This window comes from Anticarsia gemmatalis, chromosome Z (genome assembly GCF_050436995.1).
Source record: "Anticarsia gemmatalis isolate Benzon Research Colony breed Stoneville strain chromosome Z, ilAntGemm2 primary, whole genome shotgun sequence".
In the NCBI taxonomy this organism is placed as follows: Eukaryota; Metazoa; Arthropoda; class Insecta; order Lepidoptera; family Erebidae; genus Anticarsia; species Anticarsia gemmatalis.
In genome coordinates, this window is record NC_134776.1 from 19416262 (window position 1) to 19435246 (window position 18985).

Sequence of the window (18985 nt, forward strand, 5' to 3'; positions counted from 1 at the left end):
TTAAATTAGGTGGTACATGAAGTTTTATTTCTAGAAAAGTTTTTTATTTAATGCCTTTGTATGCGATGTACGAGTGTTAATTAAAATACTTGAATAAAATTCGCGACTACGTCCAAAATGCAGAGTTATCTTAGGTAATTGATCACGTTAATATACATAGGAATAATAATATACTTACCTATACGATATGTAATTGTGTTTTTCTTTTCAGTGGCGGCGGCGAATGCATTAATAGTGTGACAAGTACGTCTCATTGACCTTAATGAATAAATAACTAGATTTTTCTGTTATTTAACTCTCAGTTGTTTTTAGAACTGTGTATTCAAGGAAATAAGAATATTTTACTTGTGATAAAGATCATTTTTGTTATGGTTACTACTATTCGTATTTGTATCGAACTCGTACTCGTACTCCTAGTACTCGTATCGAAATAACCCTAATTCGTTTCGTTTGACATTAAGACGAAAATTTTTAAACAAAGTAAGTTTTCGCACTGCGTCTCAAGAGCCTTTTACAAGTAAAAACCAATTTTCTATTGATTCTAATCTGTATTATGTGTAACAGTAGTATTAGCAACCCATACGCAGATTTACGGTGTTAAGCTGGTACAAAGAAATTTCATTAAGTCGGCTTCCCGAGTGAATTGCGGGAGCGTCTCGTCCAGGACCAATCTTCAAGCTTGCGCAGCCGAGTTACGAAATTACTTGTTGCAACTGTATTACAAGCTTGAGATATGGCTTTACACTGATTCTGAGTAACTGGGACAGGAATGGAATGAAATTCTTGAACGAAGACAAGTGCTGTAGATAGAAAGTTGTTATTAAAATTTGTGTTATTAAGTTTTGTCTTGTATTATTATTGTCTAATGTTATACGGAAATCAACACTGTTTTGCTCTTTTCCTTAGTTTGTTTTTCATTTTGGCACAGATTACGTTAATCGTAGCATGCTGACTTAATTGCCTATCTATACTTATAATAAATCTGTAGAGAGGTCAATTCTGTACATAGAATATATAAAAAAAAAACCAATGGGGGATGTTTAGTAACGGATACTGCTACCGAATCTGCAATTTATAATTTTCTTTTCTGTCTGTCTGTCTGTCCTCCGTCTGTATGTTACGCTATCACGTAAAAACTACCGGATAGAATGCACTGACATTTGTTATATGCATAGAATAAGTAGTGGAGCAGGTATTGGGATACTTTTTATCGCATAAAACTTCATAGATTTTTAGAAAATTGAAAAAAATACCTAGAAATCGTTTGAACCTGCGTTTTTCTAAAGATACCATAGATGGCATTGCAATCCATTTCACAACATTCGCATATAGTTAACGCGGTGCCTGCCGTATCGATACCTGTTGTTAGCACCAACCAATAGATGGCGTTATAGTCCGCAACACAGCATGTTTTTCCTAATTAATTTATTTTGATTGCTTTATAGTAAAAAAAAATACCTTTAAAACAGGCTATACATTTATAAGATTTTCAAACATAAATGTTGTATGATATATTACACAAAAATGTTGGTTTACGTGGTTCCGGTGCGGTCGGAATATCCTAGATGGCAAACCGAGTAATTTCGTTTGTTGTCGTTGTTCGCCGCAACTAACAGATGACGTTGTAGTTCGTAACACGTAACCAAATTAATTGGTTGCATTAAGGAAATAAATTGGATAGCTATGAAACAGACTATGTGGTAAGTTTTAAAAAATAAACGACGGATGATATATAAAAAATAATTACGGGTTACGCGGTTTCGGACGTATCAACGCAAGTATACCTACATTATTACGCGTGTGAAGAGCTGCGGCACAGATAGGTCTGTCTGTACCTATAATAATATTCTGAATCCAGACGGGTAAGCAATGGTCAGTCTATAATAAGGTATTATATACACTGTAAACTGGTACGGATACAGACGAGAGCGGAAAAGAAGGTAACCACAGGAAATCAGGCCTGCCTGAGCCTGTGTCACATTGTGTGCTCTTCGGGTCCCTTTCGTAAATAACCATTAGATGACAAAAGAGTTGTTAGCATTTTTATGTGTAGGTGTGTAGGTAGTGCTTCGCAATTCGTGTGCTCAAACGAATAAGCAACAGTACGAAATTCACGCAAGCAGAGCCGCACGGGTCAGCTAGTAAAAATAATATTAGCACTAACGAAAAGGTGCTAATAATAATATAACAGACTATGAATGCCATCTACATTTATTGATGACTAGCTGACCCGCGCAACTTCGCTTGCGTCACATAAGAGAGAATGGGTCAAAATTTTCCCCGTTTTTGTAACATTTTTCGCTGGTACTCTGTTCAAAATGGTAGTAGCGTGATGATATATAGCCTATAACCTTCCTCAATAAATGGACTATCTAACACTGAAAGAATTTTCAAATCGGACCAGTAGTTCCTGAGATTAGCGCGTTCAAACAAACAAACAAACAAACTCTTCAGCTTTATAATATTAGTATAGATAATATTAGTATAGATATAACATACATTACATAATTTGTATAAAAAAACTCTCAGGTATGCAAAGTCTTATCACGATGTTTTCCTTTGCCGTCATAACAAGCCATTAAAAAGAAAATAAAGATCAAAACATAAATCTATCGGCACCTATCAGTCAATACAAGAAAACGATCAGTACCATAGACAAGCATTACCATTATTTGACAATTTTTTTTTTTATTTGATATATTGGAAACTACAAAACACATCCATTTATTCAACCATTAACTGGTTAAATTAGAACAGCAACTTTTACAACAAAATAAAATCTTTATTTTTAAATGAAGCAGTAACCACAAAACTATCTGTCAATTATTGTTAACAAGAAAACGATCAGTGGCATAGACAAACATTACAAGCGGAGAGTTAAAAAATTAAATTAGTGCAGTGGCCCCTTGCAAGTCCGTCTAATCGGCATTCTATGGTGTATAAAATCACATTAGACTCCGATGTGAGCGCCTCGGGGCTACTGAGGGTGCACACAGATGTATGATGCTGGAAGAGCTAAAGAGAATATTATTGCGAAATAATGATTGTAAGGAGATTTTTTTATTGTTATTTTGATAAAGTGCTTTCGGATCTTGTTTTAGTGTTGAATGTCTTTGCCATTTGTATAGTAGAGTAGGAATTAGGTACAATGTTTGCTAGTCATTCTTATTTAATCATTGATGTAAAATTGTTTCTAAATAAAGTTTTGAATCAAACGACCGAAATATTGAACTTACATACTACTTTTAAATTATATATTTCTAATACGTCTCTAACTGCTTTTTTTTTCTCTGATCGTAACATGTATTTTTATTCTTTTAAATTACCTTAACGCAAACTACTTTTTTCTAAACGTTATTGGCTGAATCTTCTAAGCATGAGGTAAAATTATTTTAGCTGCAGCAACCTGTGCGTAATTATTATTCCTATGTTTTTCCACTACATGGCTCATGTGCCGTGTTTTTGATAACGTATATAATTCAAGTAACAATATAAAAGCCACATCTAGTAACCGTACATCCTTCTAATCCGCCTCCTGTTCTCGTTTTTGTAGATTAAAAATGTAATTAATTTTTTATAGCGTGCTCTATTGGCTTGTTCAAATGGTGTTATTCTAAGGTCGCAAATACCCCGGGGCGAGGGGTGCGGGAGCGGGGGTGGCTTACAAACGCCTGTTTAGACTTCCGAGCCAAGATTAGGATAGATTGTAGACTGTGACTTGTGAAGTTTACGGATGAATAAGGTTGAGTGTGGACTCGTTTGTAGCGAAGGCAAAATGTGTCAATATGTAAGTTTATGAAAGGTTTGGTAAACATAAATGTGTAGTTTTAGGTGATATAGAAAGTATGATCATTAAATGAAATCGCTTTAGAGAAATAATACCAGACAAAACACATAATTACGAGAATAAAATTAAATATACGTTAATAAATTAAATTTAATTTATGTTTTTTGAATAAATGTTGATTTACGAACGATTGAAAACCTCTTTTTTGGTAGTTGGACTACTCGATAAGACCATAGAAATTAAATCGAAAATCGATTGCGACCTCCTCCTAAGAATGAAATGACAACAAGCACTTTGAACCTAAAATAAAAATAAAATCTCATTATCTTAGTTTATTGGTAATTTCAATGTTAAAGTTAATATTTAAAATCGTCCCAAGCAAAGGTACTGTGACTAGTTTAACCGCTGTACTATCACATAGTATAGCATCTACTTTCAACACTTTTCGTAGTTTCAGTCCTATCAAACTTACCACTTCGCCGGCTAAATTTGACTGCTAACGCCATCTGTTACATTTCATATAAAACAGTAACGTAGCCAGTGAGATCACTTGCTACGAATGCTACGGTCTACGACTCGCTATATAGGTACAACACGCTCAGAATTTTATAAATGTTTTAAAAAATTCCTTACAAGCAAAGTTAACAAGGTCTTTTAAAGATTACTTTTTTAAATGGAAATTATTTATTAAGTACAATAAGCATTTTTCTTCTAAATTTTATTTATTATTTCGTGGGTGAAATGATTCACTATTATTGCCATACGAGAAAAATATCAATCTTTGAGAAGGTTCTATAAATTTTCTGCACTAACAACACCATTATATTATTTTGCAAAATGGCCGCTAGTCCAGTTGTGACGACGGACTAGCTATTTAGTTAAATTTTGTATATTTTTCTTGAAATCTGTGATTAATTGTTGTCTTACATACGAGTCCTATTTATATTATTTATTCAAAATGTATTACAAACTCACTGTGTTAGCTTTTGTCGCTACTTTTGCGGTGTTTGCTTCGGTAAGTATCTATAGTTCAGTACATAATGTAATCAAATTAATTGTCATTTGTCTTTAGAATTTATTAGTTACGCCCCTTTATTATTATTGAGTTCTGCATAAACCATAATTTATTTGTATTGAATTATAAGTACTTTCGTTATAATATATCTGCCTCTGTCTAATCTAATTTTATTATAAATTAATTATTGACATTTCAGTTGTTTTTGCTCATCACTTTCCTTTTTTGCGCAATTTATTCGTAATTTCAATTGAATCCTTAGACTCAACCTTCAATTAACTTTCTAGACAGCCATTGTTACAGAACAATGGTGCAAAAACGGCACGCAATTTTTTTATTTACAGTAAAATAATAATTATAAACAATACAATATGGTGTTGTTTTTTAAACTACGAATAAAATCAATACTTATAAACGTGTGCCGCCTAATGAAAAGGTCTTCTGTCATATGGAATATTCATAATATCATGCTAATTGCTTTCAATTACTGACTTGAAACTTTGTAAACATCATAGACATGACTATACTATCTTATGCAAATGACTATTATCTATTTGGAATATAATTATTTTCGTAGATATTCAATAAAAACGTCGGCCACTCCTTTGTTTATTAAGTTCAATCTCAGTAAAAAGATATCATTTTATGGCCACACAAACAGCTTGCAATTATCATGTAGATAAAAATGATCACACTTTGCTACTATGAGGCTAGGTAGAGCTAGTTTCTGAAATCCCTGCCAACATTTGTTGCTTCTTTGATGATGGATAGTTAAATACCTATATTGTTATTTGAGACATACTGGTAAAATAATACACATATTAAAATTTACTATGAAAAGATTAGTTATAGCCTTATTGAAATTATTCTAGTTACTAATCAACTGAGAAAATACAGAAGTCTTGAGTATGGTCACACACTGTGAAATGTAAATTGTTAGATGACTTATGGATTTAACCTCTGCCTCTGCACTTGAACCCTTTCAGATGATGATTGCAACTATTTTTTTAATAAACACTTGCAATATACCAACAGCAAATATGTTGAAATAACATACATACATAGACTCACACCACATTTACCTGAGGGTAGGCAAGAGATCAAAGCACACCATTTGGTACTATCCTTACAAACTTCCTTTGCCTCATTCACATCCATACACCTTGTCATACAGGACTGCCTTGCAAGTTGATGCTCAAATAACCAAAATCAAATTACTTAGTTATGTTTAACTAAACTATGTTTCTCCTGTCTAGGCACACTCTTACGAAGACAACCGCTGTAAATGTGTGTGCCCGAGTCCAGCTGCGGTGCTCAACAACACCGCTGGTGCTGATCGCAGCCCCTTCATGAAGTCCAGCAATGTACCTCCAAATAAGTGGTAAGTAATCTTTTTTAGTACCTGTAGTTTCAACATCAGCAAAGGTCTGATGTGACCATACTTCAGTTTTATCACATGTACCTTATTCTTATTAATACAGAAATCTGCTTATTTGTAGTTAAAGAGGTCTCCTACAAAAAATACATAAATTTTAAGGAGCTTTCAGAACTTGCTTTAACCACACACCTGAACTTAAATATTAATGTGTTACAATTTTATCAACTGCTCTTATTAAAATCTTGTTCAGGAAATTATTGTATATTTTAATATTCGTAAGCCTCAAGTCCTATTCTTCAAAGCAAATTCAGTTGGCCTGGGTAAACAGCCATTATGTACCATTTACTGAAGATATAGGCTTGAAACACACATCACCAGTAACAGTAACTGCAAACCTTACACTGTTTGATACAAAACTACTTGCAGTTGCATACTCTTTTCATGAAGTAAAGGTATTGCTTAGCTAGCCAATTTTTTGCTGAAGATTTTTCAACTAATAGTGGTTGAAGAGTTGTAGAATTGGGATCTCATATCCTTATAGTTGAGTAGACATGCCAGAGCTATTGATACTTAGGCACCTATTATAGGGAATTAATGAATCACAATATAAGGATATTATATATAATACTAGCTGACCCTCGCAACTTCGCTTGCGTCACCTAAGAGAATGGGTCAAATTTTCCCGGTTTTTGTAACATTTTTCGTTGCTGCTCCGCTCCTAATGACCGTAGCGTGATGTTATATAGCCTATAGCCTTCCTCAATAAATGGGCTATCTAACAATGAAAGAATTTTTCAAATCGGATCAGTAGTTCCTGAGATAAGCGCGTTCAAACAAACAAACAAACAAACAATCAATCAATCAAACAAACAAACTCTTCAGCTTTATAATATTAGTATAGATGTCACCTGAATCATCTGCAATAGATGGACACAGGTCAATGATGATGATGATTTATAGGGAAACAAAAGACATATGATGACGTTATCATTGATGATTTTAAGCTCTTATTGTGTGTTACAGCCTTTAGTCTAGGGTGTATTCCTACCAATTGGTAACCAGCAATAAATAATTGAATGATGTTCTACCAAGCTGGGCAAATTGCAGTCAAACATGCGACGTATTTACTCTTCGCTTGCATAATCGAACGTGTTTGCATAGCTTCTTTTATTCCACTTGTGTCATAGGAACCTTTATTGTTTTAAGCCGTGACTTTATTGGCATTCGATCGGAGTGCTGGAATGAGACAAACCTATCATGTTTAATGTCTTGAAATCGAATCTCACATGGATTAAATGAAAAAGTTGTTCGTCGTTTACGTGATTCTCTTTGAAAATATACATCTTGTAAACTTTGAAAGAATGAAAAAGAGTCTTAAAGATTTTGCTGTGCGTGCTGGCGTAAATTAATCAAATAAAGAATCATTTCATTCTTGGTACGAATGATCCTATTTGTGGTTATTATTGACAACAATCAATATTGCAATGAAGATAAACTTTTTCCTATTAATTTAGGAAAATAATACTTTATCCTGCTGAGCGATTATATATCCTCCGTTAATATATGCTAACATCAATAATCAAGCTCAAATTATGAGTCTACATAACTATCGATCCAAAGTCCGCCTATTATTTCAAGGTAGCTAGACTAGCTAGGTACTTCGTCTGCTGAGCAATGCATTGCAACATGATGACAGCTAAAGTAAAAATGTTAATGTTTTATTCTACCTTCTAACAGCAACTGCGAAGTGGTGATCCTGCCGTTCATTGCGGATCAGATAAAGGGGCGCGAGCAGGAGTTCTGTCCGAGGTGCGAGTGCAAGTATGAGAACAGAAACACCACAATTATCAAGGTAAGTTTCAATAAGACGAGGCAGAGATAGTATGAATGTGGGTAGAAGAAAATCCAGCAAGATATCGCTCATCCAGAGCGACAGTGACGTAACTGCAAATTTGAAAATCTTACACTACACCGTTTTTAGGTTGTTATATTCCATTGTTGTCGCCCAGTATTTGCGCACCAAAATGGAATACTTCCACAACAACTTTTTGCACTCTAACGAGAAATTTTTCCCTTCCGATGGGGATTAAATAAAGTATAATTAAGTCATTTTAGGTTTTTTTGCAGTTAAGTCACTGTGCTGTGTGAGCGATATGCTCAAACTGTGTATAATGTGGTTCAGGACACAGAAGAAATAAAAAAAATAAGGAACAAATAGTAATGTATTGATATGTGATTCCTACTGCAATTATCATTATAATTACTAGATGAAAATTGTAGGCAAGGAAGCTCTATGTGTGAAACTGGGTGTCTGATATCTTTCTCTACACAATGCATATCATGTTGAAGAACCTTGTAACAAATTCAAATAATCAGCATTATCAGGAAAGATATTAAACATTCTATTGAATCTTATCACATAAACTCTCTTCCCTTTTAATCATGCTTAACTTCACCACTTCAGTCATTCAGTACATTCTACCTTTACATACATAGCTGGGTAGTATACTGGCTCCGTCCAATATTGAACATAAATCCTCTCCTCCCTTTTAATAAATAAATAAATATCATTGGACAACTCACACACGGTCATTTGATTCCAAACTAAGCAGAGCTTGTACTATGGTAACCAAATAACTGATAAACATACTTATATACTTCTAAATACATACTTATATAGATAAATTGACATCCAGGCTCAGAACAAATACTCGTGCTCATCACACAAAGATTTGTCCCGGGTGGGATTCGAACCCACCACACGCGGCGCTACGGTTGTTGTGGCGAGGTGACCGCTTAAACCACTGCGCCAAACGTGCAGTTAATCATGACTAACTTCACCATTTCAGTCAAAACAGTACATTCTAGCTTTACATACATAGCTGGGTAGTATACTGGCTCCGTCCAATATAGAACATGTAGTATAAAACTGTGTACACACAGCACGGGGCACGTGCAGTGAGTGTGCGCCCCACTTTACATCCAGGTCACTGCACTCGAGTAATAGCGCTCGCGTAATGCAATCTTCTAGACTATTAGATTCTATCTACTATATTGAAGACTATTCTTAACTTGCTTATTCAGTTCTGTTCTATATTTGTCTGCTATATTAAATCGACTGTACTTACCCCGGTTTCTGAGTACATTTAGCGGTAGTTTATCTATTCAATACTGTTTTTTATATGAGCTTAAACGCTATTGAATAGATAAACTACTGCCAACTGTACCTCAGAAACCAGGGATTAGTAATTTTGTTTTTTGCGCCGTGGTTTGCCATATAAAGACGCGTTATGTATTTCAAGCGACGTAGAAATAATTGAAGTACTCTTTCTTTAAAATATTTGTAAGCACGACGGGAAATTAAAACGATGTATAAATTGGAAGTTAAAAATGCTAATGCTTTGTTAAAGTAAGGTTCAAATCCTTGCAATGAAACACTTTCCAGACTACTACAGATGCCAAAACATTAACTGTGCTCTGAACACTACAGTCTTTTGTTAATCTGTTTGGAACAAAAAAATATCTTAGATACTGAAACAACTTAAGACCCTCCTGCACCTACGAGAACGCTGAAGCTGAAAGCTTTTGTGTACAGCATCTCCAGAAATAACAAATTGGAAACTTAGTTCTTGCCACAAGCAAAGTAGACCATTTGGTTTCTCTAACACAGTTCCCAACCAGTGGTCAAAATATGGCCGGCAAATGATTTTAAACTTTAAATTTTCATGATGATTATAATTATTACACTTTATTTTTAATATACTTACATAATGGTCCCTGCTAGCAAAAATAAGAAAAGGTTGGAAACTCCTACTCTAACACAAAAAGTGGCAATTAGTCTTTGGTGGAGAGTTGTTCTAACTTGTCTGGTTGCCAGGTGGTGGTGATCATAGTGATCTGGGTGATCATGCTGCTCGTGGTGTACATGGGCTTCCTGATCTGCCTCGACCCACTCATCAACAAGCGCGCCAAGGCCTCCTACCAGGAACACACCAATGAAGATGTAAGTATACTTCACAGATGATTATCCTACTAATATGATTAAGGTGAAAGATTGCGAGTATGTATGTATGTATGGATGTTTGTTACTCTTTCACGCACATACTACCGAACCTATTTTGATGAAATTTGGTATGTAGGTAGCTAAAGACCCAGAATAATACCTAGGCTTTTTTTGACACAGGAAGGGTTTCCACGCGGACGAAGTCGCGGGCGGCCTCTAGTATCCTATCAAATTAATTTCTCATAACTTAGGCATTTTCTTGTCGCAACTTCATCATCTTAGCAATTTTAATAATTGTCAGATTAATTAGAACTAGTCATGTTTTCTTTCTACCGTGATACTGTAGATTTCAGCTAGAGGACTGATACTGATATAATCAGATACAAGTCGATGTTTAATTGTCTTCTCTTCCATATTGACTGAATTGACCTAAGAATTTAAAGTACTTTTACAAATTGAAGCATCCTAACATTTTCACTCAGTGCAGTACTGCAGTATGACCTCCATGACGCTTGTTCCTGCAATTGAAGCACTTGCGTCAATCACTGCGTTATTACTCTGCACCCCTTCACTTGATTACCCACTATTACTCACTTCCCGAGCGCGCCTGTTATCTTATTGATGCCAACTACATGCACAATGGATAATTTGCAGTTTATTATATAACCTTCATATAGAATGGCACTGCGTGAGAGCGTCGTTTTTTATTTGAATAGTTTTTTTTTTATGTTGACCAGTTCCACAAAAGTCATTCAAGCTGTTTCAGACAGAGGTGGTTAGTTAAAAAGTGGGTAGTCCAAACTGACTCCAGAATGAATATCACAAAATCAACGGCTTTACAATGACAACAACAGTTGCTATTCCAGGTGTATTTATTTATGAGATCTACTTGTATACTGTCTCCTAGACTGACCCACATCAGCTGTTTAGACAATTACCCATAAATATGCTGTTATTGGAGAGAAGAAGCCATAGACTAGAATCTCAGTAATAGCCCGATAGAAAACAGTGGCATTAATACAAATTCATTTCAAATCAAATCAAATTGTTTATTTGATCATGTAGGTATTTTACAAAAGGTGTCATATATAAATAAGGCCGCTACACAGTAATTAGGATACTGTTACACAGTATCCTAATGGATATACCAATATTTTTTACTTACTGTCTACTTGCATCTAAGGTTATTTATTTACAATACAGTTGCACTACAACACTAACCTAATTAATAATACTAACAAATATTTTATACTAACTTACTTATTTCTTACATTCGTCATCAGTCATATATTCATTGGTACTATAGAAACATTTTTATTTAGGAATAATTTAAGTTTCTTGTCATATTTCAGGATGAGAGTACTCTCGGCGGTCCATCACAGCAGCTAGGCGCGCGGGGCAACGTGCTGAACCGCGTCACGCATCAACAGGACAAATGGAAGCGGCAGGTGCGGGAGCAGCGCCGCAACATCTACGACAGGCACACCATGCTGAACTAGGGCATAACCACCCTCGAAGTCTCCATGTAAGTCGGGGGTCATACAACACCGCTAGCCAAGGACTTGTTACAAGATGTATCGCACTCACAGTGGATAAACGTAACACATGAATAAATATACATAATTAACACTTTTCGGTTATGTATGTGCAATATAGACAAAAAAAGTGAAGGGATAATTTGTTTGGAGAAATTATCCAAATGTGTAAGGAAATATCATTGGAAATGAATTTTCATGTGATTGGTTTTATACTTTGTAATATTACTAATTGCACTGTGAAATGATCAGGAACAAGTCTACGAGGTTGAACAGTCCGTGGTATTTAGTATAGATATTTTATATATAAGACGAAGTATATAGACAAACGCCTAACTTAAGTTATAAGGATCTGGAGGTAAATATATACCTTGAATTCAAGCAGGCTTTGAAAACAGACATATATAAGAAGCTAAGCGATATACATCTATAACGGTTGCAAAATGCTGATTTATTGTTAGTAAATAAATAGTTTGTATATAATAAAATAATGTATATATTGCGATGGGGTATGTATGTCACAAGTCTTTAAGGTGGATATATTATTAAATTAAGGGATCGAAAGAAACTTACTAATGAAATACTTTTAAATATATAAACGCGCTATATTTTTCAATTTTAATAATAAGAATAATCACAATTTTTAATACATTTTATCATTAACTTATGTGTAATCGAAATATAATCCAAATAATACATTTAATCTGCTATTAGAATAGAATTGCTACATTATATTAAATTATTAAAGAAATATTAATCACATATGACGTTTATTTATACATAGTTTCAATATTTTAAATGATCGTCAATAATAAGGTCGAATGCTTAAATGTAGTTGTAGATACACTACCATAATTATTATAATCACAATATAATTAGCAATATTTAATCTAGGATTTAAAAAAGGTTAGAAGCAGAAGTGGCATATAAAACTTTATCAGCGCAACTGTATTGTATATTAGATAAAAATATATATTTATGATAAATCACGATGTGCTCTTCCGTTAGTACGTGCATAGGTTAAGACTGCTTAGCTTGTTTAGGCAAAGTTCAGACCATAATATAATATAATATATCCGTAATATAAAAGATAAAATTGCCGTTATATTATTAATACATTACTATAGAAAAGTTTTCAAACTTACCACTGAATATTCAAATTTCAAAATACAGTTTAAATAATTTAATCTAATAACATTATTATGCGCAGTTTATAGATAATGCTGCTTTTATGCCGGCTTATATTAATAGCAAAAGTGGCATATTTTACTCATTGTAATATCAATAAGTATAACATAATTATAATCAGATATATTACATAGTTTAATCGAATGAAAGAAATTTGCATAATATAATGTCCATTATTCGAAAATATATAAAAATATTTTTATACAAATATGTATTTTGTATTTATATGTATCTACAGGGAATGGATGAGATATATTGTATTGAACATGTAATGGATTTTATAATTAAAAATTAATTAATCATGTATCTATAAGAAATATAATAATAACATTTACTATTACTTGTGTCATAGACCATTTAACTAATGGGCCAGATTTTGAGCGTATTAGTCGTAGTGTGGTAGTCACTTTTATCAATTTTATATGATAATCTTTGAAAAATATAATGGTAGTAATACTTAGTTTGGAAAATTTCGTAGTTTAGAAATTTTATATGGTAAAAAATGATTCGTGATAGACTCAGATATTAGCACGTAGAATATTTTAGTATAGTAGTGTTTAGGAGAAATGCACACCCTTGCTGTATAACTTTCTAGTTAAAGACGGCCAATGAGCCATTATTATAAAGATATAATACAATATATTATGTAGAGGACTAGAAATTATTAGTACTATATAACCTGCGCAGCTTCGCTCACGAATTTTCTTTGCATTTTTAAATATCTCCATAAAAACTTTTCCCGTTTATTAAAGACAATTTTACTAAAACAATAGGCTGAATTGCTTGAGCTATTCTTGAGTTTTGCTTAGGAACATATTTGGTAATTCATTTATATGTACAAGATATATAGTGTACTAGAAATTATTTAACAGTAAAAACAGTTTTGCATATTCAGCTATCGTAACAGTATATTTAAAGTGTAGAAAATTTTGCATATTCAATTGTTGGTGTCCACACGCTCGTTATATAATATATAAAGCTCTAGTATTAGAGTCTATAATCGTTTATAATACATAGTTACTTAGTTCAGTGAGTAGTCTTTTCATAGAATTTGTATCATGTGTAATCAACGGTCGACACTTAAAACTATAATCCTTGCTATAGAATAATATTTATAACATTAACTAATCTTAGGTAATAGGTTAATAAAAAAATATGAAGATCTCTGAAGAAGAAAATTGAGTAGAAATAGTATATAAGATATACTTACTGTATTACTAAGAAACGTCGTGTGAACTGATGTTTTGTGCTTTTCACTCATATACAGTTTCTAAATTGATTGAGTGGAACACTATAACTAATCAGGGCTCACACTTTAATTGGTAACAGTTTAAGTGTTCTAGTTTTAAAGATTGTTAATCACATTAAAATATTTATGAATTTAATCCAAATGAAATAGATAGTTTTAAGAATAAAAAAGTTTTTAATCATGAAGGACTTAGGTAGTAGCTTATGTATGGTGTGTATATGTCTTAACGTTTTTGGGAATACAGTCTTGTTGAAAGAAATAAATAATTACTATACTTATACAATACAAAGCATAATCTACATCACAAGTTATTAAAAGAAAAAACAACTAAGTGAGATCCATATGATGCGCCCATAGCCAGTTGCGCTCACCGGTCGGTTAACGATCTGTGAGTTAAGCAAACCTTGGCGCGGTCATTCCATAGATGGGTGACCGCATAGTGGTATTTGAGCTGGGCGTCTCCGTGCTTCGGAGGGCACGTAAAAAGTCGGTCCCGGTTGTTGTCAATAAAGATAACAGTCGTTAAGCCACGTTAAAGGCCTTCGGGCGGCTTGAACAACTTTAACACTAGGTTGACCACTAACATTACGATAAGAAGAAGAAGTCAGATGAGGAACAATCGTTAGATTCGCACAGTGTCTGTAGCAAAAGTATTATTATATTTGATCCATAACCATACTAGAAAGTTATCAAAATAAACAGGGATGTATTTCCAAGAAAAGTTCTTTTTTTATATAAGATTTTTAATCATTATATTAAGAAAATCAAATTATAGATATAGTCCAAGTCTAGCTGGCTTTAGCAAGTTAATATAATAAAGGTTTTAAGCCTGCACGATATTCTAAATGAAAAAATACAAAATCATACGCACCATAATATTTAAATTATTAATGAGCAATAAAAATAATACCTCTTATTAACGCGTACTGCCTGAAAACAAAAAATATATAAATTTTGAAAAATTGTATAAAAAAGTTTATTGTAAATTGTATGCCCACGTTATCGCATTTAAAAATGTTTATGAAAAGTAATGTTAGGCTGCTTTAGCAAATGTCTGTTGTCGAAGCCTGCTTGTGTTGAATTTACCACTATTGTTTCACTTTAAAATACATAAATAGCATTCATTGGACAAATAGCATATTGAAAGGTATCTGATAAATCTTGGAAATTGAAGTCTTTCTACTTAACATCGAATAATTTTGTACTGCACTCTCTGCAATAAGATGAAACTACACATAGTACAGAATATGAATAAATTAACCTATAGTATTTTGAAGTCCTTTGACCAGGGGGTGGACTCAAGGCCTAACACCTCCCTCATTCCAGAAGGAGACCCTTGCCCTGAAATATCACACTAATGGGTTAAATTTATTCTATTGATTTATTTTAAAGCAAAACAATTTGTGGTATATAGAGCCAATTGCCAACATCGGTGTCCTAGGTCTGATTCTTGGATCTTTAATGTGTTATAGAAATTTTTCCATCTTATAAGAACCCTGATTCGTAGATGAAACTCGGTGTTTGGCAATTGGCTCACCTCCAATTCCATCATAATATAAACAGTTATGTAATATAATGAAAATGGTTATATTGTCATGAGCGTGTGTTTATAGAGGTATAATATAATTACAGTAAGGCATGTAGCTTGTAAGTTTAAACATCAAAGGCCTTTAACTGGATTAATCAAAAGTAATTGTTGCAAAATAAAACGATAATTTAGTGCAGTTATTAATACTGATGATAGGCAAAAATACAGTAAGAGAAATTACCTCCAGTTTGGAGCGTGGGGCCATTGAGAAGAGCTGGCAAGAAACTCCTAGCCTCTCTTATTCTATGGTCTTATTACCAGATTGCTGCGTTACTTGGTTGTATCCAGGTGCCTCTGCTCTACCTATTACACCTATGTATTAATACAAGTATATACTATCGCGCTTGTATCTTCAGACATTGAAAGTATGAGAGTGATGTTTTAATATAAGGAACATTTATAACATAGAAGCAATATATGAATCACCTCAGTGAACAACATGATATATAGAATATATTTATTATATATTTCATATACTATAGTATTTTCTAATTTTCTAAACACCAATCAAATTTCAAAATTAAATATTATACCTCTATTTAAAATATATAATTACTGATAATGGAATAAAGAAAATTACATTCAACTAGAATAAGAAATATTTAATCTACATTTTGCATAATATTGTAACGCAATCACAAATATATTATACATTTTTAAATATAATTATTATATAATGCGCCGCCGTATAAAAATCGAGATATAGATATAGGTTTTGTAAAGATACATTTAAATAATATATGGTAGTAATGTATATAAATTTGAGTAGAAATCAACAATGATCATAAAATTAACAATATAATACGATTATAATCTTTCTCATATGAATATAAGTGAAATTATTCAAATTATAATGCTTAATAAAACTGTAGGCAGCATTTTAAAGTTTCAAGTAACAATTCATGTATCCAAAACTTTCTAGAGTGTATTAATCAATTCTCAATATTAGACTGAATAAAAAGTTTACTAATGTACCGTTTTTATCGTATCTAACTTTCATTACTAGATTATATAATATGGAATATTCCAAATAAAATGTTTTAATTATTGATTGATTGATATTCAAAATTAACAATGTAAGATTTTTTGGGAGCCACAAAATGAATGTATAGAAAATTTCACGTAATTCTATAAATTATCTAGAAATATAACATTCGCTAATATAACCAAAAGTGTATAGAAGACACATATTAACATCACATTTTTGCAAAAAACAACAATTTAGCATAATATCTCAAAATTTTGTTTAAATAAAGTTAACGGTATGACTATTTTAAAACATCACATATTTGACATTAAATATATTACCATCTAGTCATACGATATCACACAACAGCTATGCAAAAATAACTTAAAATATAAGATGTTTAATTCATCTCTCCAAGATCACAATAAATAAATATCATTTATAGCAGTCTTATAACCTTACATAAAATAAATGAAATACCTACATATATCCTAGTGTTCTATGTTATGTTAGTGTAGAAATTGCTTTATAATTTATAATTCATTTTGTGCTCACAAATGATAAATTATAATATATTATATAAGTATGTAGAAATAAAATCGACCCAAAAAGGCTACAAATTCGACATTAAGCTATCATTGGCGTTCGTAATTGTATAGAGTAGAAACTAGCATCTTTACATAATTAAATATCGTTGAGGCCATAGCCAGCTACGCTCAACGGTAAAAGACCTGAGGGTTAACCAATGCTTGGCGCGGTCATTACATAGATGAGTGACCGTTTTATATTTAAACTGGGCGTCTCTGTGCTTTGCAGGTCACATAAAGTGATCCCGATTGTTGACTACTAAGATTACAACCGTTAAGTTTGGTCAAATGCCTTTCGGCCCGCTTGTACATGTTTGACACTAGTTAGACTACTGGCCATACGATAAAATAAATACATGTCGTCACAAATAGTCGTTGTCTCCGTGTATATCTTGTTTTTATCATTTTGATAGTGAATATAATATAATTGTTAGATGTAGGTGTGTATAACTAGCGTAGTTCTACTGTCTAGATGTTTGTATCACTTAATTAGGAGCTTCAACACATAGGCCTCTTGTACACAAGACTACGCAAGTATTTGATATTGAACAACTTCAGTCTTCGAACGACTAACGCCATACATAGTGTCAGCGAGGCGACTCGTACATCAACGACGCTTCTAGAATAAAATCACTAACCCCCGGTTTCTGAGTACATTTAACGGTAGTTTATCTATTCAATAGCGTTTTTTGTGACTTTAAACGCTATTGAATAGATAAACTACCGCTAAATGTACCTCAGAAAGGGGGATAAGTATAAAAGAATCACATAGCCTCGTGTACTATGGAGGTCAATCTACATCTTCTTTCTGTATATTAATTAATTTATATTCTAATTTGTATTATAATTTAATTTAATAGGTGAGGTCTGTTTTTAAACATGGGTTTTTAACATTATTGTGGTAATATTTTTAATCTTCCATGATCGTGTATTTCCAATAGGAATGTAATGCAATTTGTTAGTGTATAGTTTATTTAGATTAGCTTAAGTTATCAGCATCACCAACAGGCCTTAGATGTAGAACATGTATAATGCCTTTACATTATATCTTTGTATTGTGAATGTGAAACAACTTTACGAGACCATTCGTATATATTTACACAACTAATTGGGTAATTTGTGAGTTAAAAAGATTTATTTTCAAGTTTAATTTTGTCTTAATATTAAACCAAAGCAATAAATTAAATAACAATAATGTCACAGGCAAATCTTTCAAGTATTCCAGTCACTCATAGAGAAGTTACTCAAGAGAATTATTGTAAAACCTTGTAAAGTTATTTGACATTCATAGTAATTGTGAATTAATCAATAATTTATACTTTCAACGTATATATTTAGCAGGACAGTGCAATGTGCAATAGTATGTATATTGGAATGAAGCTGTATCAACTCAGGTCGGAGATTTGTACATATTTTAGAAATTTTTGAATGTATTTCATTGAATTAAATGTATTAAAATGTGATTATTGTTTTATTTGCAAATACCATTCAACCATTAACATAGAAATCAAAGCAGTTAAATGAATTCGAATCTAACTTTTGCCATTATTATGATCACTGGATAAAGTACTACTTTAGCTGAATGCGAGAAGCAGTTTTCACAATATTTACTTCTGAAACAATTGTTATTTTATTTTATCTATAAATAACTATCATTCACTCTTTGAATGGTTGCTGTGTGAGTTATA

General features: G+C 32.6%; 1 protein-coding gene across 1 annotated transcript; it reads left to right on the forward strand.

Moving 5' to 3' along the window:
- The first annotated feature begins 4627 nt into the window (after positions 1–4627).
- On the forward strand, positions 4628–18760 carry LOC142986196 (uncharacterized protein CG1161-like). The gene is made up of 5 exons (XM_076134533.1): positions 4628–4802; positions 6059–6183; positions 7918–8032; positions 10058–10183; positions 11536–18760. Exons 1-5 carry the CDS (start codon positions 4746–4748, stop codon positions 11680–11682), a joined length of 570 nt encoding a protein of 189 aa, XP_075990648.1. The 5' UTR covers positions 4628–4745; the 3' UTR covers positions 11683–18760.
- The last annotated feature ends 225 nt before the right edge of the window (positions 18761–18985 follow it).